We start from the raw sequence: 23,335 nt of genomic DNA on the forward strand, positions 1-23,335 counted from the left end.
TGTCTCTTTCCCTTTCAAGCTATGTAGTCTTGGGCAAGTCACTTAACCTCTCTGAGCCTCTGTTTTCTTGTTTGTAAAAGGCTGGTGGGGGAGTCAGCTAGTAAGAGTACAGTTGACCCTTGAACAACATGGGTTAGAACTGTACAGGTTCACATATGTGAGGATTTTTTTCAATAAGTACAGCTGGCCCTTCATATGTGCTGAGTTTGCCTCTGTGTTCAACCAACTGTAGATCAAAAATAGTATTTTTGCATTCCCAATCACTGTTTTCCAACTGTGGATTGAAAATGCTGTTTTCAATCCATGGTTGGTTGAATCTGTGTATTCAAAGGGCCGACTATAAGTGAAAAGTTACATGAGGATTTTAGACTGCTGGGGGTGAGGGTTGGTGCTCCTACCCACCCCCCAATTGTTCAACAGTCAAACGTACCTACTTCATATGAAGGTTGTGTGTATTAAAAGGAGATGATGTTTCTAATGCACCTGGCACATAGTTAGTGTTCAATAATTGTTAGCTTTTAGCATTATTAACCATAATAATTGTTGAAACATAAGCAATTGTTACTTTTTACAGATAATATTATCATTTAATCTTGTTCCCTCCATTTTGCCCCTGAGGAGACCAAATGGAGACCATAAAGGGTGATCTTTGCTAAAAGTCATTGATTTCAGCCATTTGACAGCATTGGTCATTGTCAATCCTGCATTTATGATGAATGTGGATTATTCCTTCCAATTAGTGCTGGGGGGTACTTCCTGTCTTGATCTGTTGAAGGTTATAATCTTGAGGCTGAGCATAAATGGCAGGAGTAATTTTCCTTTCTTCTTTCTGTCCTTTGGACTCAGAATTATCATCATCATAAGACAAAAGTAGGGTGCATCTATCCTTTGAAGCATATTGAAGAAGTGGCATTATGATAGCTTCTACATGTTAAAGGACTTATTTGAATGTCTTAAGGTCTCAAGTTGCTAAATGAGTTCATTTTTAGTCTTAAGGTTGGATGGTCATTAAGATGAGTCAAGGATTTATGAATAATTCTTATAAATAAAAAAATTAGGTAAGTGGCTATCTTCCACCACAGTTTTAATATTCTGTAATAGTTTCCCAATCTGGCAAGTACAAGAAGGATGTGGAATCAGATTTTAGATATCTTTCATCACCAAGAGATAGGTAAATCTCACCAGGTGAATAAATTAAAAGGTTGTTGTTCTGTCCAGGCATCCTGAGAGGCAGAGCTGAAGCTGACACATGTTGCCTTCTGAGAAAGGAATCTACAATTTGGGAAAGGTTTGATCCAGCCAAATTAACACTGGTCCTAAGGGGAAGAGATCAGTTCAGGATTCTTGCCTTGGTTTTTGATAAAATTTTGAAAGGAGGCCAGATTCTCCAATGGGTGGAGCATAATGTCATACAGCAGCTAGCTACCAGTGCAATGAGTCACCATAGCTGAAAGTCACGTGGGCGCCATCATGCATACCTCATTAAGATCTGCTGGGAGAGCTTTAGTTCCTTGTCTGATAGAAAGAGGTGTGGTTGATTTGACAGTCATTGACAATTCGGGTTCCTATTTTATTCATGCCAATTTAATATTATTTACCTTAAGCCTTGAAAGAGATTTTTAAAAAATGATTCTTTCCCCCTACCATGCCTTTTCTAAGTCATTTTATTATCCCTATTCCCAAAACATAAGGTTCACATTTAGGTAGTGAAGTATTTTTCCAATTAAAAATTCCATTATAATAAAAATACATAATAAAATTCCACAGCCCTCTCCCTGGAACAGTATCTAATATAATAAGAGAACTGAGATTTTTCCATAATGATTCTGATACAAGGTATTTCACTGCACATTTGCCCCTGGTATCTATAAAGGACAAATGTAGCTTCTAAACATGAATTACCAATGATCCTTGGGTCAGAGTGGCTCCTTCAGTGGTGTATAAGAAGTCCTGGAATAACATTGTTTTGTTCAATATCGTTTTGTTGTAACATTGATGAGATGCCATACAAACTCAACTCTTATATCAATTAACCTATGGTAAAACTTAAAGGCGCAGAACTACTGACAACATTAAGTGAGGAGTTACTGTGTAGGACCTGTGCATAATAAAATTGTGAGGTCAGTGAAATTTGCATTCAGAGCTTTCCTGCCACCATTACCACGATCCTGGGGCTGGTTTTTGGCTGCACAGGCTGAGAAGCTTCATTTCCTCAGCACACATTCACCTCTCAAGGGCCACTTCCTTACTTTGCCATGAAAATGATAAAGGTGAAATATTGTAGATAGCCTTCTTTTGGCCTAACTGGTGTGTTCCATCCCTGTTGGCAGCCACTGTATTGAAAGCCAAATGATAAGTAGGCTTCTTGGCAAAGAATTAGGAATTAGTTGCGAAAATGTACTTGCCTAAGAATAGCCGGAGGCCTCACCGAGGGTAGGCATAGCTTTGCTGACGGGACAGAAAACTCAAATGTCCACAGAGCTAAATCACCCTCTCTTGTCTCCCAGCCAGAATTTTGCTAGTAGACATTTCATTTTCTTTTTCTCCAGAGCTGACAAGCTAACTCCCTTTTCAGAGGGCTGTTTTGTTTGAGCCTAAGAGCTGTCTAGTCCCTGTAAAGTGATTTGTTTTCAGGTCTTTGCTATTGTTCATAAATTCTTGATTTGCTAGCTACCTCTCAGAGGGCATCCTTATGTGCTGCTTTTGGGAATATCTCACAGTTGCCCTTATGTTCAGCAGGCAGCAGGCATGAGAAACGGCAGAATAGTGCCTTAGGGTGGTAAATAGAGGTAGCTGTGACAAATTTCCCCTTCATGGCCATCAGCACGTATGTAAAAGGAAATGCTGTCTCCAACTTGAGTCAGAAACTATTACAAAACAGGAAACTCCTTGGAGCTCTGATTAAAAGCAATTCCATTCATAATTATTCCAACTCTGTCACCTTGGCAGATATTTTCCTGAGGAGCCCTTTATTCTTATTATTCTAAATCATAATAACCAGATTTGTGATTTATGTCTGTATGCTGTCTTTAAGTTGGCTTTCTATGGTTCCAGAAAGCTTATCTACTTTTGAGAAAAAGAGTGTGCTATACTCAGTGCATACAGCAACTTTTAAAATTTATATGGATACTTAAGATAGTCAAAATGGTCAAATAATATAGAAAGATTTTTAATGAAAAGTCTCTCTTTGGCCCTGAGGTCACATTTCTTTACTTCCTCTCCTGACAAGTGACCAGGATAACCAGATTCTTTTTTTTTTAAGATTTTATTTATCTATTTTTAGAGAAAGAGAAAAGGGAGGGAGAAAGAGAGGGAGAGAAACATCAATGTGTGGTTGCCTCTCATGTGGCCCCCAGTGGGGACCTGGCCAGCAACCCAGGCATCTGCCCCAACTGGGGATCAAGCTGGCGACCTTTGGTTCCCAGGTCCGCACTCAGTCCACTGAGCTACACCAGCCAGGGCAGGATGACTAGATTCTTAGAGCAGTCTTTTTCACCTTGATGTATTTTAAGTATATTTATTGATTATGTTATTACAATTGTCCCATTTTAATTCTTCTCTTTATCCCCCTCTGTCCTGTATCCCCCCTTACGCCAGCATTGCTGCTCCTTAGTTCATGTCTGTGGGTCATACAAATAAGTTCTTTGGCTTCTCTATTTCCTATATTATTCTTAACCTCCCCCTGTCTATTTTGTACCTACCATTTATGCTTCTTATTCCCTGTACCTTTTTCCTCCATTCTTCCCCTCCACCTCCCCACTTGATAACCCTCCGGCGATCTCCATTTCTGTGATTCTGTTCCTGTTTTGCTTTGTTTGCTTAGTTTGTTTTGGTTTTTGGTTTTTGGTTTTTGGTTTGGTTGTTGATAGTTGTGAGTTTGTTGTCATTTTATTGTTCATAGTTTCAATCTTCTTCTAATTCTTAGATAAGTCCCTTTAACATTTCATATAACAAGGGCTTGGTGATGATGAACTCCTTTAACTTGTCCTTACCTGGGAAGCACTTTATGTGCCCCTCCATTCTAAATGAAAGCTTTGCTGGATAGAGCAATCTTAGATGCAGGTCCTTGTCTTTCATGACTTTGAACACTTCTTTCCAGCCCCTTCTTGTCTGCAAGGTCTCTTTTGAGAAATCAGCTGACAGTCTGATGGGAACTCCTTTGTAGGTAACGGTCTCCTTTTCTCCTGCTGCTTTTAAGGTTCTCTCCTTGTCTTTAATATTGGGTAATATAATTATGATGTGCCTTGGTGTGTGCTTCCTTGGGTCCAACTTCTTTGGGACTCTCTGGGATTCCTGGACTTTCTGGAAGTCTATTTTCTTTGCCAGGCTGGGAAAGTTCTCCTTCATTATTTCTTCAGATAAATTTTTAATTTCTTGCTGTTCCTCTTCTCCTTCTGGCACCCCTAGGATTCAGCTGGTGGAACGTTTAAATTTGTCCCAGAGGTTCATAAGCCTCTCTTCATTATTTTGAATTCTTGTTTCTTCATTCTGTTCAGGTTGAATGTTTACTTCTTCCTTCTGGTCCAAATCATTGATTTGAATCACAATTCCCTTCCCTTCACTGTTGGTTCCCTGTATATTTTTATTTATTTCACTTTGTATAATCTTCATTTCTTACTTTATTTTGCATCCATCATTTCTGTGAGCAACCTGATTACCAGTGTTCTGAACTCTGCATCTGATAGGTTGGCTATCTCCTCGTTGCTTAATTCTTTTTCTGGAGTTTTGATTTGTTCTTCCATTCAGGCCATATTTCTTTGTCTCCACGCACCTGTTACGTAGTAAGGGGCAGAGGCTTAGGTATTCACCAGGGTTGGGCAACCCACTTGGCTGCATTGTAGCACTGTATGTGGGGGAGAGGTCCAAGAAAACAATGCTAGTGCTCAGCTCTCACCCCACTTCTAGTCATTTCCTCCACTTCCCACAAGCGAATTGGACCATCTGGTGCTGATTCCCAGGTGGGTGGGTTAGTATATGTTCTAGGTCCCCGTGGATACCTCCAATGGACTATCCTGCGAGACTGGGAGTTCCCCCCACTGCCGCAACCCCTACAAGTTTTTACAGCTAGAGATTTTGAGGTTTTATTTCCCTGTGCTGGAACCCTGGGTTTCATGGTCTGTCTTGCTCCCTAGTTGTTCTTCCTGGTTTATCTGCACTTGAATGTGGGACTACGTAGTCAGCCAGCTGCTGCCTCCCCCACCCCGTCTGCCAGCCACTGCCTTGCCATGCACCCTCTCTGCCTCAGCTGCCCATCTCCACCCCTCCTACTGGTCTGGGTGAATGTTTCTTCTTTAACTTCTTGGTTGTTGGACTTCCATACAGTGTCATTTCATGGCAGTTCTGGTTGTTTTTTGTTTTTAAATTGGTTGTAGTCCTTCTTTTGGTTTTGCAAGGAAGCAAAGTGTATCTACCTATGCCTCCATCTTGTCTGGAAGTCCTTTTTAACCTTGATCTTGATGGGATACTGCATGTGTTTGGAATTCAGTTCTGACAGTTTTATTGTTTTTTCTTTAGAATTGCTTTTAGACAGTTAATGTTTTAGTATGGTAGATTTTAGAGGTAAATGTCATGATGTTTATACATTTAAAAAGTTCAATAAAACAAAAAATCTCTTAAAAAAGTGGGAAATGGTTTTTTGTCTATACCAGGGTTTCTTAATGGTGGCACTCCTGACTTTTGTTGCAGGATAAGTCTTATTGTGGGGGGAGGGAAGGTTGATCTTTGTATTTTTAAAAAAAATTTTTTGAAAATTTTATTTATTTTTTTTAGAGAGGGAAAGGGAGGGAAAAAGAGAGGGAGTGAAGATCAATGTGTGGTTGCCTCTTAGGTACCCCCTGCTGGGGACCTGGCCCACAACCCAAGCATGTGCCCTGACTGGGAATTGAACTGGCAACCCTTTGGTTCGCAGGCTGGTGCTCAATCCACTGAGCCATACCAGCCAGGGCTGATCTGTGTATTGTACAATGTTTAGCAGCATCCTTGGCCTCTACTCACTAAATGCCAGTAGCAGCTCCTTCAAGTAATGACAACTGAAAGTGTTCTTAGACATTACCAAAGGTCCCCTAGAATGGTGGGTAGAATAAAATCACCCTAGGTTGAGATAAGTTGTCTATACCATTGAATAACTCCATTTTTATACATCCCTGCATGCTACTGTTTTATTACATAAGTATATTTGTGTGTTTGCTATAGCAATCCCTATTTTTATTTCCTAACCTTAGCAAATTGCTCCAGAAACTCATCGTTCAAAAGAAGTGCCCCTGAATGAGAAGATTTGTCTGCAAGTGGGGACCCAGTGTAGCGCCAATGAAAGTGACAATCCTAGCACTTTGGTGGAAAAGTGCATCTCACCCCCTGAAGGTAACAACTGAAAGCAATTTCCCTTGATATATAGAGAATAAATCCAAATTATCCATATGCTTATGTTCAGTGTTCATTAATTCATCAGTTGCAAACATTTGCTGAGTCTAATCAGTTTCAAGCACTTGTTCTAGGCGGTAGCAACACAGTGATCAATATGAGTACGTCCTGCTTTCCAGGTGCTCACAGAAACCTTGAATAACAATATGTAATAGTTATATAGCACTTAATAATTTGGAAAATGACACACACACAAACCTTCCCTAAATCAATCTTCATAAGCTTATCTTGTGAAGTGAGCAAGTCATATATTATTATTATCCTTCCCATTTTATAAGGAAACTGAGTAAGTTGCTGTAAGTCTTTAGATTCCAGGTCCAGTGTTTAAAAAAAACCCTCAAAATATGTACTATCTTCCTCATTATATAAAGGTTGGTTTGATATACAGGATACATTTGGGGAAAGATGTTAAAAAAGGAAAATGAACTGCTGGCCTGGCTCCAATGACAGATTAGTCCCAGGAAAATCTGTCAAGTACTCAGGTTGATCATTGTCCCCCAACTGCCTTCCCACCCATCACCCAGTATCCTTTTGACTTTTATGTTGCATGCTGGGAACAGCACATACTGGTTAAAAGCAGAGCTACCAGAGCCAAAGGTCCAACTTTAAAACTCAGTTCTGCTAGTTTCTAGTTGTGTGACTACAGGCAGATTACTTAGCTTTTCCTCCCTTAAGTTTCCTCATTGGTAAAATGGAGATAACGATAGTACCTACCTATCAGGACTGTTGAAAGGATTACATAAGACAGTATATGTGAGGTGCTTAGAATAGTTGCTGGCAAAGAGTAAATGCTCTGTACATATTATCTATTAATATTATGTTGCCACCTTGGTTGTGCAGGGCCAATGTCCTACCTGCAAAACTTAGCACAATGTGGCATGTTCTCCAGACCATTCTGTCTACTTGCCTTGTACTGATCAAAAGTGTTTGAAGTGGCTCTAGTTGGGTAGCTCAGTTGGTTAGAGCATTGTTCCTATATGCCAGGATTGTGGGTTTGATCCCCGGTCAGTGCACATACAAGGATCAACTAATGAATGCATCAATAAATGGAACAACAAATCGATGTTTCTCTTTGTCAAATCAATAAAAAGGTATATGAAGTAGTATTTGTAAAATAAAATTTGGTACTGTTAGGAGAGTGGGAGCATGGTTTAAAACAACTTAACTCCCCAATTCTCATTTCTTTAGGAGTTTAATAAATAATCTGAAAAAAGCTAAATTGTATTATGATGGTAAAATGGTTGATGATGACGCAGTACAGTAGCACTTCAAGGATCCTGGGGGATAAACAGGTTTGCAATTAAACAGAAGCATTTAATATAGAGACATGATGCATCAATTGAAAACACTTTTTAATGGTAGAGATTTCAGATTATAAAGATTTTAAGGCTCCTAAAGTCGTAACACACAATAGGCAACTAGTAAGAGTTACATTATGCTTACCTTTTTCCAAATTGCTTCAGGAAAATTGTTTAATGTTTAAAACAAGATGTGATAGTATTGAACAAAAAGTAGAAGATAAATTATAACTCAATAAACTTGTTATTTTAACGATAGGTAGATAGTGCTCCGCTTCAGCAGCACATAGACTAAGATTGGAATGATATAGAGAAGGCTAGCACAACCCCTATGGAAGGATGACATGCAAATTTGTGGGAAAAAAAGAGGTAGATATACAGGTTGTTTATACTTTCACATTCATTTAGGAATCCTATAGTCATTTCTTATGATTAAAATATTATTTGACCTTTCAACTGTATCTCCAGTTAGGGGTGTAAAAGTTAGGGTTCCTCAATGATAATAAAAGTGTTTTCTTAGTATGTGGAGGTGAGAGAGAAAGTTGTGAGCATTTTAGATTTGGATAAAGCAGCATGAAATACCCCATTCATCCCTATGCCCCAGAGTGATTGGTTAGTCTGCCTTTAGAAAGGAGGGTCCTAAACTCTTGGCTGGGTGTTCTAGGTGATCCTGAGTCAGCAGTGACTGATCTACAATGTGTTTGGCACAACCTGAACTACATGAAGTGTACTTGGCTCCCTGGAAGGAACACAAGTCCTGACACTAACTATACTCTCTACTACTGGTAAGTTTGAGCAGAATGCTTATAGAGGAAGGACAGTTGTGATGGTGTTCATAGTCTTTGGATCTAACCTAGTTTAAAAAACAAAAAGAACAGCCCATTTTTGGCACAACCAAAAAGATGAACAGTTTGTTGCAGTGGAAAATATATCTGCTTTTGGTGTCTACTTAAAAAAAAAACCTTAAAAAAATCATTATAGATCCATAGGATGTTGCAAAAAAAAATGCACAGGGAGATCCTGTGTACCCTTCACCCAGCTTCTCCCAATGATAACATCCTGTATAACTAGAGGGTGATGTCAAAACCAGAAAGCTGGTGTTGGTACAACCCACCAAATTTTTTCAGTGTTTACAAGTTATTAATACACTCATTGGTGTGTGCATGTGTAGTTCTATGCAGTTTTAGCACATGTGTTGATATAGAATAGTTCCATTACCACAAGGATTCCTTCAGTTTCCCTTTTATAACTATTCCCATCTTCCTTCTGGAGCCCCTGCCCTCTTCACCCTCTAGTCTCTAACCTCTGACAACCACTAATGTGTTCACCTCTATAATTTTGTCATTTGAAGAATGTTATTGGAATGGAATCATACAGCATATAACTGCTTGAGGAGACTTAAAAAACTTTGCATATTACCCTTGAGATCTATCCAAGTTGTCATGTGATTTAATAGTTTATTCATTTTCATTGCAGAGTAGTATTCCATGATATGGATGTACCAGTTTGTTTAAACATTAATTTATTGAAGGATATGTTGGTTGTTTCCAATGTTTTAATTTTTATTATTATTTTTTAAATCTTCACCTGAGGATACATTCATTGATTTGAGAGAGAGAGAGAGAGGCAGAAACAAACAAACAGTGAGGTGAGAGAGAAACATTGATTGGCTGCCTCCCATGTGGGCCCCGATTAGGGATTGATTTACAATCTTTTGCTGTCAGTATACTGCTCCAACCAACAGAGTCAGTTGGCCAGGGTGGTTGTTTCTAATTTTTTGGTATTATAAATGAAGCTGCTGTAAATATTTATAGACATAACTTTTCTTTCTCTGGGATAAATGCCCAAGAATACAATTGTTAGGTCCCATGGTAATTGCATATTTAGTTTTATAACAAACTGCCAAACTGTTTTCTACTAACAAACTATAGAAATGATCCCTGAATGTATAGTCTTCCAAACTGTTTTCTAGAGTGGCTGTACCGTTTTACATTCCCACCAGCAATGTATAAATCACTGGTGTCCACCTTTAAAAAGGAAAATTATATACTGTGCAGGTTAAAAACTAATTTAGTTCTCCACAAAATAACTAATAGTTGGTATTTGTGACTATAGCTACAAAATCTCTTAAAGTTATCAATTAAACTTTAATAAATTTTTTTTTGCTTTAGGGCCTAGAATTATTAGCAACAAGGAAGAAAGGACTAGGTTAATCAATTCAATTCAATAAAAATTTAATTCACACACATTGTGGGCAAAGTGCTGAATGGACAGCTGAGATAAAAAAAAAAAACATGTGTCTGCTCCTAAATCTTAAAATGTAAAGAGGTAGACAGTGCCCAACACAAATACCTATATAAAGAGAAGGGTGAAGATGAAGGCTATTGCAGAGGTGTAGACAAACTCGTGAGAAGACAGAGTGGAGCTTCTGGTGGTGGCAGGGGGAGACTGGGAGGCTTTGATGAAGGTAGACAGCATAGGTTGGGGGTTTCTCAGAGGCTAGCATTTGGAGAGGAGTGTTCTGAGGAATGGGGATATTTAGTCAGTGTGATGTCAAGGTGGGGAACTGAGAGATTTAGTACTGGCAGTCTGCTATTCATGTGGCCTTGTCTCCTTTTCTATCATTCACTCCAACTGCTTTGGATTGAATAGAGTACAGAAACCATGTCCAGGGCTTCTGAAGCTATAAGATAAACATGGCCTTTCACCCTGGAGTGTCCATTTTGCCTGATGACTTGAGGAGAAGTGTTTTTGGTATATTAAAACACTCATGCATAGATCATAGAATAGAATGCAAAAGTCACATGAATTTTTTAATAAAAACCTCTAAAGTTACCTAGGGGTTCACATACTTCTGGCAAAGATGAAAAGCCCTGTTGGGGAAGCCAGGTGGCCCCACCCCTCTTGCACTCTGCTGCTCAGCCCACACTGAACTTTTTTCAGTTCCTCAAACTGATTCTTCAAATGCTCAAACAGAATGATGGAATTCCAACAGAATAGTGGAACCATTCTGTATGTCCTCACAGCCTGTGTCTTGCCCTGTCACCTGGATACCTCTTATTTGTCCTTATCTTACCTCAGACATCATTTTCTCTCCACAAAGACTTCCTTGACCTCTCAAGTCTATATGTGTGCCCTGTCATCGTTGTGTCCCACAGTACCTTGCACTTTCCTGTGTCATAGTACTCGGCACAGTGTTGTCATTTCCTGTTTACTTAGTGGTAGCCCTCCCCAGACTGTGGTCTCCCTTGAGAGCAGGGGCTGTGTCTTGTTTTCCCCTGTGCCTGACACATGGTACATGCTGCAAATATTAGTGTTTTAATGTTTTGTTGGTAGGATCCAAAGCGAGAGAATATTTCAGACTGGGGTGAGGACTTATGAGGGATAAACACCACAGGAATATTATAGTTCAGGACCAAAAAGAGAGGAGGATTGAGTACATGTCACTCTCTAAAGAATGCTAGTTGCCCTGACTGGTGTGGCTCAGTGGATTGCGTGCCGGCCTGTAATCCAAAGGGTTGCAGGTTCGATTCCCAGTCAGGTCACATGCCTGTGTTGTGGGCCAGGTCCCCAGTAGGGGGCACGTGAGAAGCAACCACACATTGATGTTTCTCTCCCTCTCTTTCTCCCTCCCTTCCCCTCTCTATAAATAAATACGTAAATAAATAAATAAATGAATAAATAAATAAAGTCTTTATAAACAAACAAACAAACACTTTAAAAAATAAAATGCTAGTGAAGGGGCCAGAGAACAAAACCTTAAAAGGATCCTGGCTCTGACAATGTTGCAGCAAAATCTGGAGAGAGCTATTATTATAGGCTTTCAAGAGGCCTTAAAATTTAGTAACATCCTGTGTTGATTATGCTATTAACTGCTCTCTCTTTCCCTGGAGTCATTGTTTGTAGAATCACAGGGTCTGTGTCCTTAGAGGGGGCAGGAAAAGAAAGGGAAGACATCCTAAAACTGTCTTATTCCATGGCAGACTGTTCAGGGAAGTAACCCAGATAAAACAATTGGGGTGACACTGGGCATAGATGGTGGCCTAGTCCTTGGATTTCTTATAAGAAAAATAGGAAAGTATGTTGGGTCATATACTAGCACAAACCAAGTCTAGAGCAAATTGAAAAATGATTGCCCTGCTGGGTGACTAAATTACAAAAATACCAGACCAATCAATTGGAAAAAGCATTCCTCTTCTGGGTTAATGCAGTATCTTGCCAAAGCTGACAGCAGGTGGTGCTTGGGCAGCCTTTAAGCCCTCAGTTGATGCAAGTGCAGGGCACAATCTCCCATGATTGGAGGTGGCTCAAGAAGTCATCCCAAGGGAGTGGTGGTTAACTGGCACCCCAAAGGGCAGTGATCAGGGGTAGCAGTTTGTGGCATACACATTCCTGGAGTTGATCATCAGCATGGACTCTTGCTATACTTGTGCTGTTCAGTATAGGAACCACTAGCCATGTGTGACCCTTTATGTTTTAATTTAAATTAATGAAAATGAAAGCAAATTAAAACTTAAGTTGCTCAGTCTTACCAGCCAATTTCACACAGGGCTAGTGGCTCCAGTGTTAACACAAATATTCAACACTTCCATAATCCCCCCAAATTTTGTTGGACAGTACTGATATAGATTCTATATCTTCTGCCCTCACCATCCCGTAACTTATTTTTTTAAATATTTCATTTGTTTATTTTTAGAGAGAGGGGAAAGGAGAGAGAAAAAGAGGGAGAGAAGCATCAATGTGTGGTTGCCTGCTGCACGCCCCCTACTGGGGACCTGGTCCACAACCCAGGCCTATGCCCTGACTGGGAATTGAACCTGTGACACTTTGGTTCGAAGTTCAGAGCTCAATCCACTGAGCTACACTGCCTGGGTTCAAATCTTGGTTCTCTTCCTTACTAGCAAGTGTGTTTTGGGGCAAGTGCCTTTTCTCTGAGACTCGATTTTATAATCTGTAAAATGGGGGTAGTAATATTATTAGTTCTTAAGATTGTTATGAGGACTGCTATCGTATGAAAAGTATTCAGAGCTGTGCCTAACTGCTAACATGTATATGGTAAGCACTCCATGCATAATAGCTATATTATTTTTATTATATCCTCCTCCCTTGCAGGTGTAGCCAGTACACATTGCTGGCCTCTTCCCCCACTTTGCAGGATTAGCCCATAGCCCATACTTCCTTCCTCCTCCTCTGCTACCCTCTAGAAAGATTCTTTCCAATCAAAATGACAAAAGAAAGTGAGACTCATGGCTCATTCATTACCAAGCACTCAGAATTGATTTAGATACCAGTTTAAATCATGACAAATGGCTAGACTGTTTCCCTAATCCCCAATCCAAAAATGTAGTGTCATTTTGAAGACCCAGGGCACCGACTTGTGACTCTGAATGGAGAGTATGTCACTGAAGGAGCCTGACCTTAATAGCTGCAGACTAGCCATGCCAATGAATTTTAGGGAATTTCTTACCACAATAATCATCTTCAGAGTTGGGGAAATAGTCTTTCATTTGTCCATTTCTTCCTTACTATGTCTGCAGTGTGAGTGTGTGGAGAATTTCAGTATGTGAATTTTTAAAAATCCTCACCTGAAGATGTGTTTTTACTGATTTGAGAAAGAGAGAGAGAAACATTGGTCGGTTGCCCCTACCCTGTATGCACCCCAACTGGGGATCAGATCCTTAACATTTTGGTGTATGGGACAATGCTCCAACCGAACCACACAGCCAGGGCTGTGTGTGAATTTTAATACAAAGTAACTGAATGTTTTCTATCTTAGGTTATCATCTTGTCTTTCACAAGAAGTCCCCAAAAATTGTCTATTCAAAACCAGTATTTTCTTATTTTTTTCTAAATTATAACAAAAATTTAAATTCTATATCTGGAGTCCATGAGAATATGTGAAATAGTACAAAATTGAAAAAGGAATCTCAAAGATTGTCCATTAGAGGAGTTTCTTTATTATTTGAAGCAAAAATAATTTTGTACATAGTTTTCTTTAGTTATGTAACAAAAATATCATGTGTCTTCAGTTTCTGTTTCTGGCTCTGAATGGAAAACATTCCAGGCCTGTGTGACCAAAAAACTAGCCAGGGCAGTTAGTTTTTCAAAAGGCTGTTTTTATTTATGAACTACTAGGGCCTACAGCTAGGAGAAAAGCCTTATGTATTATTTTTTTAAGGAATAAGAACATTTTCTATATTGAAGCATTTCTTTGCACAGCCTCTGAAGGATTAAGTACATTAGATTTGAATTTTATTTTTTAAAGATTTTATTTATTTTTAGACAAAGGGCAAGGGTGGGAGAAAGAGAGAAAGAGAAACATCAATGTGTGGTTGCCTCTCATGCACCCTCTTCTGGAGACCTGGCCCGCAACCCTGGCATGTGCCTTGACTGGGAATGGAACTGGTGACCCTTTGGATTGCAGGTCAGCACTCAGTCCACTGAGCCACACCAGCCAAGGCTTCTTTTCTTTTGTTAAAGACTTTATTAGCTGGGCGTAGTTTTAGATTTACAATAAAATTGAGAGGAAGGTGCAGAGATTTTCCATATATGCCCCCATCCACATATGCATAGCCTCCTGCGTTACAACATTCCCCACCAGAGTGTTACATTTGTACCAATGGTGAACCTAGGTGGACACATTATTATAACTCAAAGTCCATGTTTTATCTTAGGGTTCACTCTTGCTATTATGCATTCTATGATTTGGACACATGTATAATGACATGTATCCACAATTATAGTATCATGCACAATAACTTCACTACCCTAATAATCCTTTGTTCTCTGCCTATTCATCCCTTCCCCCACTGATCAACCACTGATCCTTTTACTGTCTCCATAGTTTTGCCTTTTTCAGAATGTTACATAGTTGTAGTAATATAATATATAGCCTTTTCAGACTGGCTTCTTTCACTTAGCAATATGCATTTAAGGTTTCCCCAGGTCTTTTCATGGCTTGATAGCTCATTTCTTTTTAGGGCATATAATGTCCCATTTTCGGGATATACCTCTGTTTAACCCACTGAAGGACATATTGGTTGTTTTGAAGCTCTAGCATTGACAAATGAGGCTGCTATAAACATTTGTGTGCTGGATTTTGTATGCACATAAGTTTTCAAATCCTTTAAGTAAATACTAAGGAGTGTGACTTCTGGATCATGTTAAGAGTATGTTCAATTTTGTAAGAAATTGCCAAACTAACTTCCAAAATGACCATGCCATTTTGCATTCCCACCAGCAATGAATGAGAGTACCTGTTGCTCCCCATGCTGTGAAGATTTGGTGTTGTCAGCATTCTGGATTTTAGCCATTTTGATAATATTAGTTATATCTTGTTGCTTTAATTTGCATTTCCTTGGTGACATGTGGTACATCTTTTCATATGCTTATTTATCATTTGTGTATCTTTGGTGAGGTGTCTGTGAAGGTTTTGGCCCATTTTTTTAATTGGATTGTTTGTTTTCTTGTTGAGTTTTAAGAGTTCTTTGTGTAGTTTGGGTGAGTCCTTTATCATATGTGTCTCTTGCAAATATTTTCTCCCAGCCTGTGGCTTCTTTACTTATTTTTCTGATACTGTCTTTTGTGGAACATCTTTTTAATGTTCATGAAGTCTAGCTTATTAATTATTTTTTATTTTTAAAAAAAGATTTTATTTATTTTTATAGAGAGGGGAAGGGAAGGAGAAAGAGAGAGTGAGACACATCAGTGTGTGGTTGCCTCTTGTACACACCACAGTGGGGACCTGGCCCACAACCAGGTATGTGCCCTGACTGGGAATTGAACCAGTGACCCTTTGGTTTACAGACCCGTGCTCAATCCACTGAGCTACACCAGCCAGGGCTATTTCTGTTTTTTAAATCCTCACTCAAGGACAATTTTCATTGCTACTTTTTAAAGAGAGGAGAAGGGAGGGGAGAGAGAAATATTGATGTGAGAAACATTGGTTGGTTGCCTCCTATATGCACCCAGACCAGGGGGATTGAAACCTCAACATTAAAAAAAAAAAAGTCTGCATCCTTTCAATTTATGGGACAATGCTTCAAATAACTGAGCCACACCAGCCAGGGCACTATTTATTTTATTTTCTTTTATTTTTAAAGATTGTATTTATTTACTTTTAGAGACAGGGGAAGGGAAGGAGAAAGAGAGGGAGAGAGACATCAATGTGTGGTTGCCTCTCACACACTCTCTACTGGGGACCTGGCCTGCAACCCAGGCATGTGCCCTGACTGGGAATCGAACCTTTGACCCTTTGGATTGCAGGCCAGCACTCAATCCACTGAGCCACACCAGACAGGGTAGAACATTATTTTTTTAATAGATCATACCTTTGGTGTTATATCTAAAAAGTCGTTGTCATACCTGAGTTTATCTAGGTTTTTTCTGTGTTATCACCTAGGTGTTTTATAGTTTTACATTTTGGATATAAGTCTGTGATCCATTGTGAGTTTAGTTTTCAGAAGAGTACATGGTCTGTGACTAGATTCATTTTTGCATGTGGATATATAGTTGTTCTGGCACCATTTGTTGAAAAGACTGTCTTTCCTCCCTGGTATTGCCTTCACTCCTTTGTCAAAGATTGGTTGACTTTATTTATGGGAGTAGGTCTGAGTTTTTTTTTTCTTTTTAAAAAATTGTTGTTCAAGTACAGTTGTCTTCATTTCACCCCCATCATGCCCCCTACCCCCTACATCTAAGTTTTATAAAATATGATTTGCAACAGAATCCCCTGGAGAATTGCTGTCAGAAAACTGATTCCTAGGTCCTGGACAAAGCCTTCTAAGTAGCATATTCTGGGAGAAGGTTTAAGAAATCTACATTTTTTATACTTTTTAAAAGATTTAATTTATTTATTTTTAGAGAGAGGGGAAGGGAAGGAGAAAGAAAGGGAGAGAAACATGAGTGTGTGGTTGTCTGTCATGCACCCTCTATTGGGGACCTGGCCTGTAATCCAGGCATGTGCCCTGATTGGAAATTGAACCAGAGACCTTTCAGTTCACAGGCTGTTGCTCAATCCACTGAGCCACATCAGCTAGGGCACTTTATTTTTAATTATATTTTATTGATTGTACTATTACATTTGTCCCAATTTTTCCCCTTTGCCTCCCTCCACCCAGCACCAGTCACTCCCTCAGGCAATCCCCCTACAGCATTGTTCATGGCCATGGGTCATGCATGTAAGTTCTTTGGCTTCTCCATTTCCTACACTATACTTGACATCCCCATGGCTATTCTGTAACTACCTATTTGTACTTCTTAATCCTCTCACCTCTTCACCCATCCCCCTCACCCCTCCCATCTGGCAACCATCAAAACACTCTCCATATCCATGATTCTGCCTTTGTTCTTTTTGTCTGCTTAGTATGTTTTTTAGATTCAATTGTTGATAGGTATGGATTTATTGACATTTTATTGTTCATAGTTTTGATCTTCTTTTTCTTAAATAAGTCCCTTGAACATTTCATATGATAATGGTTTGGTAATGATAAACTCCTTTAGTTTTTTCTTGTCTGGGAAGCTCTTTATCTGCCCTTCAACTCTAAATGATAGCTTTGCTGGATGGAGCAAGCTTGGCTGTATGTCCCTTTTTCATGACTCTGAATATTTCTTACCAATCCCTTATAGCCTGCAAAGTTTCTTTTGAGAAATCAGCTGACAGTCCTATGGAACTTCCCTGTAGGTAACGAACTTCTTTCCTCTTGCTGCTTTTAAGAGTCTGTCTTTATCTTTAAGCTTTGGTATTTTAATTATGATGTGTCTTGGAGTGTCTATGTGTCTTGCATTCATCATAATTGGATTCTCTGTGCTTCCTAGACTTGCATGTCTATTTCCTTTACCAAATTAGGGAAGTTTTCTTTCATTAGTTTTTCAAATAGTTTTCCTGTTCCGTGCCCTTTCTCTTCTCCTTCTGGCACCCCTATGATGTGAATGTTGGACCTCTTAAAGTTGCCCCAGACGCTGCTTATACTATCTTTGTTTTGTTTTGTTTTGTTTTAATTCTTTTTTCTTATTGTTGTTCTGATTTTTTTTTTTTTTTGCTTCCTTATGTTCCAAATCATTGGTTCGATTCTTGGCTTCATTCACTCCACTGCTGTTTCCCTGTAAATTGTTCCTCATTTCCATTGGTGTATCCTTCATTTCTGACTAGGTCTTTTTTATGCTGTTGAGGTCCTCACTAAGTTCCTTGAGCATCCTTATAACCAGTGTTTTGAACTCTGCATCTGATAGATTGCTTATGTTCATTTGGTTTAGTTCTTCTGGAGTTTTGACCTGCTCTTTCATTTGGATCATGTTTCTTTGTCTCCTCATTTTGGCAGCCTTCCTGTGTTTGTTTCTATGTATTAGGGACTGCTGCTTTGACTCTGTGTCTTGATACAGTGGCCTAATGTAGTACATGTCCTGTAGAGTCCAGGGGCACAGCCTCCCCTATCACCCAAACTGGGTACTGGAGGTATGCCCTTTGTGTGAGCTGAGTACACCCTCCTCTTGTAGTTCAGCCTTGGTTGCTGTTGGCAGGTCAATGGGAGGGATTTACTCAGGCCAGTCAGCTGGAAGGATTAGCTGTGACCACTGACCACCAATGTTCACCCTCTATGGAGGATAAATGGTGCAGAGGCAGGTGGTGTTGGTCTGACATGGTCTGTAGATGCCACTGGGTGTGCTGGCCCTGAGATTTCCCATGTGGTGCAGGCCAAGGTCAGCCCCCACCTGTGTTTTTCCCAGGGCCACCCTGCTGGAGCTATAAAGCAAACTGAGGTGGCTGCTACTTGTGTTGCGCTTGGAGATTCCCAGGTGAAGCTAAGCTGTAAATCTAGGCTGGCTGCTGCTAGTTCCAGGCCTGGGGCAACTTAGCAAGAGGTCTGGGGGCTGGAAATTCACTGAGGTTGGCTGTTGCTTGTTTGAGAAGATTTAGGAAGTTGTGAATCATGAGCCAAGACCAGCCATTCATATAGAAAAGTCATTGTTAACAGCTTGGGTGGTCCAGTAACTTGGGGAGTCTCTTGGGGAGTCTCTGTGTATGTCCCAGTATGTTCTGGAACATATATCTGGCAGTGATTGTATGGAACTAATAATGAATGTGTGAGAGGTTAGTCTGGAAAAGACATGAAGGCTGAACTGATTAGGAAATGAAACAGGGTGCCAAGAAGCTTTGCAAAGGAAGAAATAACAAAATTTGGTGATAGAATATAGGGAAAGGAAGGGCAAAAGGTGATTTCAAAGGTTCTAATCGAAGATCCCAAAGGAAATGAGCTCTGACTGGTGGAAATTGGGAACATTAGGAACAAAGGCAGTTTGTTAAGGAAAAAGGGCGTATGTTTTGGATGTTGAATTTGAGGCAAGAACAGAACACTCAAATGGAGCAGTTGTAAATCTGGGACTGGATCCAAGGTGAGAGGTCAGGACTAGGCATCCCTAGCATAGATATTCTACTTGAGGAGTGGAAGTAATAAGCTGAGGGTGAACCGATGAGGGAATAAGAAAAAGAGAGGAATGTGCAGAGGGCTGTGGAGTGGATGGGAGCCCTCTGAGAAGAGGAGAAGGGAGAGGAACAAGAGAAAACAAGGCAGAAACAGACAAGGGACCAGAGGAGAATCATGGAATTCAACAGATGGAGTATTTTCAAGAAGCATAAAACTTCACAGTCTGGCCTCATAACACCTTGTATTCAGAAAAGGAAAAAGAACCAGTACTCCTATAGTTTCCATAGCTATTGAAAGTACCTGGGTTTGGGAAAAAGGAACGTTAATTTCTTCCTAGAGTATGAAATGGAGCTATGTAAAATAGGGTTTTAGAAAAAGCTATCTTGCCATATTGCAAATATTGCTTTTCATGAACATCTTCACTCATTAGAAAAATTCTGCCATTGTTTCTTGAGTTTTTTGTTAAAAATAATGCTGAAGATTTTCTCATTTTGCCTTGTAGGCATAGCAGCTTGGGAAAAATTCTTCAATGTGAAAACATCTACAGAGAAGGTCAACACAGTACTTGTTCTTTTACCCTGACTAAACTCAAGGATCCCAGTTTTGACCAATACAGTGTTCAAGTTATGGTCAAGGATGATGCAGGAAAAATTAGACCATCCTTTAATATAGTGCCTTTAACTTATGGTAAGTTTTAGAAGTCCTCTGTTGTTCTTTTGAACAATCAATGCAAATAATAAAAAAGGATTTTGGTTTTAAGATCTTTCCAGAAAAAAATGGCTGTGTTTGTATACCTTTCTTTGATCTTTTTTAAAGTATCATGGTTAGAGATTCTAATATTTATTGAGTACTTATGCCACATGCTTTCACCTTGTGTACTTAGGAGTACATGGAGACTGAAAGCAAGCAGTTAGTTACAGAACCAAGATTGGAACCTGGGCTCTCTGACTCTTAAGATCTACTATCTTTTACTTATCACATGGTCTTTTACCTATGATGCTGCAGAATAAATATGATCAAATATAGTTCCTGAATAGTTTATTTCATAGTTTAAAAGAGCTTAGACCAGAGGTGGAGTGATCAGGGGTGATACTCAAATTACCTGACATTCTGTGTGGTCCAGGCACTGATCAGTCAGAACAGCCAGTATAGCTGAGTGTTAACCTGTTAGAAAGAACCTCCTAATTGAAAACAAAATATCAGCTTAAGGTACTAGCTCCTTCACTTTGGGGAAGGCATGTAGGTTCTCTTTAAGTGTTCCCTTATCTGTAAAACAGGGTACATAGTCCTTCTTGATCTCAAAGGATTATACAGTTGACCCTTAAACAACATGGGTTGGAACTGTGTGGTTATACTTATATGTGTCTTTTTTTTTTTCAATAAATCTGTACAGTACTGTAAATTTGTTTTCCTTATGATTTTCTTAATAACATTTTCTTTAGTTTATTATAACAATACAGTATATAATACATATATACAATATGCATTAATTGACTGTTTATAATATCAGGAAGGCTTCTGGCCAATAGTAGGTCATTAGTTATAAGTTTTTGAGGAGTCAAAAGTTATACACAGATTTTTGATTGGGGGTGGCAAGTCCTTTTACCCCTTTGTTGTTCAAGGGTCAACTATAGTAAGTTCCAAGTGATGTGAGGTGTGTCAGAGTGTTTTGTAAATCTCCAAAGCAGACTACTATAAGCATCATGTTTATTTATTTGTTGTAATACCCTAGCAGGGAGCTTATATTCTGGCTACGTGGTATACAGAAAATTTATATGTAAATAACCATGAATTAACAAAAGCTCCCAAGTCTGTGAGCAGAGCACTATTTACCACTCTTTCAGATAGTCATGGAAGTGAATTCTAATAGTGAATCAAGGCAGCTTAGTTTATAGGTCAGGGGACTGAGGTCACAGGAAAATGCCAAGTGGGATAATGTGAAGTGAAGCCTTTCTTTGTGCTCTCCCTTGCTTGGCAGGTTGTCCTTGATCGACCTTTTGAAGCTCATTTTGCTAGTTTTCTTCCTAGAGATTAGTGGTGACATAAAGGGAGATCCTTCTCAGCAAGAGGGTGACATATTCAGGTTTTCTGTCAATTTTCCATTCTCTGCTGTTGTGTGGTCTTACGCACAGTTGAGTCTCCAAAAACTAAATTGAGTAAGGTAATTTTTTCACTTTATTTTAAATTGTGGTTATAATCAATTAACATTAAATTTACTATCATATCCATTCTTAAGTGTACTGCTCAGCAGTTAAATATATTCACATTGTTGTGCAGCAGATCTCAAGAAATTTTCCATTTTGTGAAATTGAAACTTGATGCCCCAAACACTATTTCCCAGCTCAGGGTAACCACCTTCCTACTTTGTTTCTATGATTGTCATTACTTTAGATACCTCATGAGTAGAATCATATAGGTACTCATTCTTTTGTGATAAGCTTATTTCATTTTTAAGGGTTTCATTTATTTATTTTTAGAGAGAGGGGGAGGGAGGGAAAAAGAGAGGGAGAGAAACATCAATGTGTGGTTGCCTTTCATGTACCCCCTACTGGGGACCTGGCCTGCAAACCAGGCATCTGCCCTGACTGGGAATCAAACTGGGGACCCTTTGGTTTGCAGGATGGCACTCCATCCACTGAGCCACACCAGCCAGGGTGTGATGGGCTTATTTCACTTAGTATGATCTCCTTGAGGTTCATCCATATTGTAGCATGTGACAGAGACTGGGTTAGTGTTTACATTGTGGTCTTTGGTTGGTACAAATCGGTGACAGCCAGGGAAACTCCTTATACCTGGTGCCCCTGTTACTTATTAGGTGAATGCACATCTGGATCCAAGCCCTTATTTTCTTTATGATGCAGCTGGATGTCCAGATTATACCCTGGCCATGCTCTAACCATATGCAGGTCAGAGTTCATGTCATCTTGCAGACACCCAAAGATGTTCCTTAGATCCATTTTACTAAGTGACTTAAAATCAGCTTTTTACATTAATTGTGCCTAATCAGAAATCTAGAACTGTATGTCTGATTATGTAAGGCCATTCAAAGTATCAGCCCTATTTGGATTTAACTTTGTGACCTTCATTATCTCTACCCATGTCTGTATCATATCAAAATAAACTCTGGAAGCTAATTTGTATTTTTCTATCTTTCAGTGCAACCTGATCCTCCACATATTAAAAATATCTCCTTCCAAAATGGTGTGTTATATGTGCTAGGGAAGAATCCACAGAATTTCAGTAGAACTTGCTTATCTTATCAAGTGGAAGTCAATAACAGCCAAACTGAAGCACATTTTATTTTCTCAGTAAGTTTTTTTTAGATTGTTGTTTTTATTTGGATGTTTTCCTTTCACTTGAATTTCTTAAAGTGTAACACATTGAAACATCAATGAAATAGTGTTTAGATTTGTCACATGATTATAATGATGATACTGAAACTTCTTGTCTGAAATAGGATGGTGGAAGGTTTGAGGTTTTATGGTAGCATTGACCTCAAGATTCAAGGCATACATTAATTCATTTGCTCAAAAAGTTTTATTATGCATCTACTGTATGTATATGATACCCGGTGAACAAGTTTTTTTTCCATGAAGCTCACCTACCTTACCTGCTAGAAGATAAATATGTAAATGAACAAGCTAATTTCAGGGAATGGGTGCCATGAAGAAAATTAAACGGGGTGATGTGGTAGAGTAACGGGGGGGGGGGCCTGAGGGAATATTAGATAGGGTAGTCATCCAAAGTGATGACATTTGAGATGAGACTGGAGTGATGAGCAGGAGCCAGCCATGTGAAGATGTGGGGTTGGAGAGGATAGCAACTACAAAGACTGAAGCAGCAATGAGTGTGGCATGAGCGAAAAAAAGAATGGAGGCTGGGGTCAGATCAGGTAGATACTTGGAAGCTCTGGATGGCCATTCCATTTTCTAGGAGTTTGAATACTAAAGTACTCAAATTTGAGTAGTCAGTATTGGTTGGATTATCTATGGTTTTGCTATTCAGAATGTAATACAAAACATGCTAATCAGAGGTCCCTGTGGAGAACTGGGCATAACAACATGTGGCATAATGTCAGGATATGAGTGTTATTGGTACACTTTAGAGTAGAGGCCACAAACTGGGCCTCAAACATTTTTGTTTGTAACACAAAGTGGGGCTTTGTTTATATGTTTTTAACATTTTTTATATGTT

General features: G+C 39.3%; 1 protein-coding gene and 1 non-coding gene across 2 annotated transcripts in view; both read left to right on the top strand.

Annotated features, from left to right (window-relative positions):
* IL13RA1 (interleukin 13 receptor subunit alpha 1) overlaps nt 1-23,335 on the top strand; it is a 59,164-nt gene that overhangs the window by 7,982 nt on the left and 27,847 nt on the right. Inside the window, exons 3-6 of the mRNA XM_045817594.1 lie at nt 6,222-6,360; nt 8,383-8,503; nt 19,644-19,828; nt 22,298-22,449. Of these exons, the coding sequence (XP_045673550.1) occupies nt 6,222-6,360; nt 8,383-8,503; nt 19,644-19,828; nt 22,298-22,449 (597 nt within the window). The remainder of the gene's footprint in view (nt 1-6,221; nt 6,361-8,382; nt 8,504-19,643; nt 19,829-22,297; nt 22,450-23,335) is intronic.
* Nucleotides 7,985-8,092, top strand: LOC123805263. The gene has a single exon (XR_006783291.1). It is a non-coding gene; the product is annotated as a U6 spliceosomal RNA (small nuclear RNA).

The sequence above is a fragment of the Phyllostomus hastatus genome, unplaced genomic scaffold (assembly GCF_019186645.2).
Source record: "Phyllostomus hastatus isolate PE091 unplaced genomic scaffold, TTU_PhHast_1.1 phas_scaffold_28, whole genome shotgun sequence".
Lineage (NCBI taxonomy): Eukaryota > Metazoa > Chordata > Mammalia > Chiroptera > Phyllostomidae > Phyllostomus > Phyllostomus hastatus.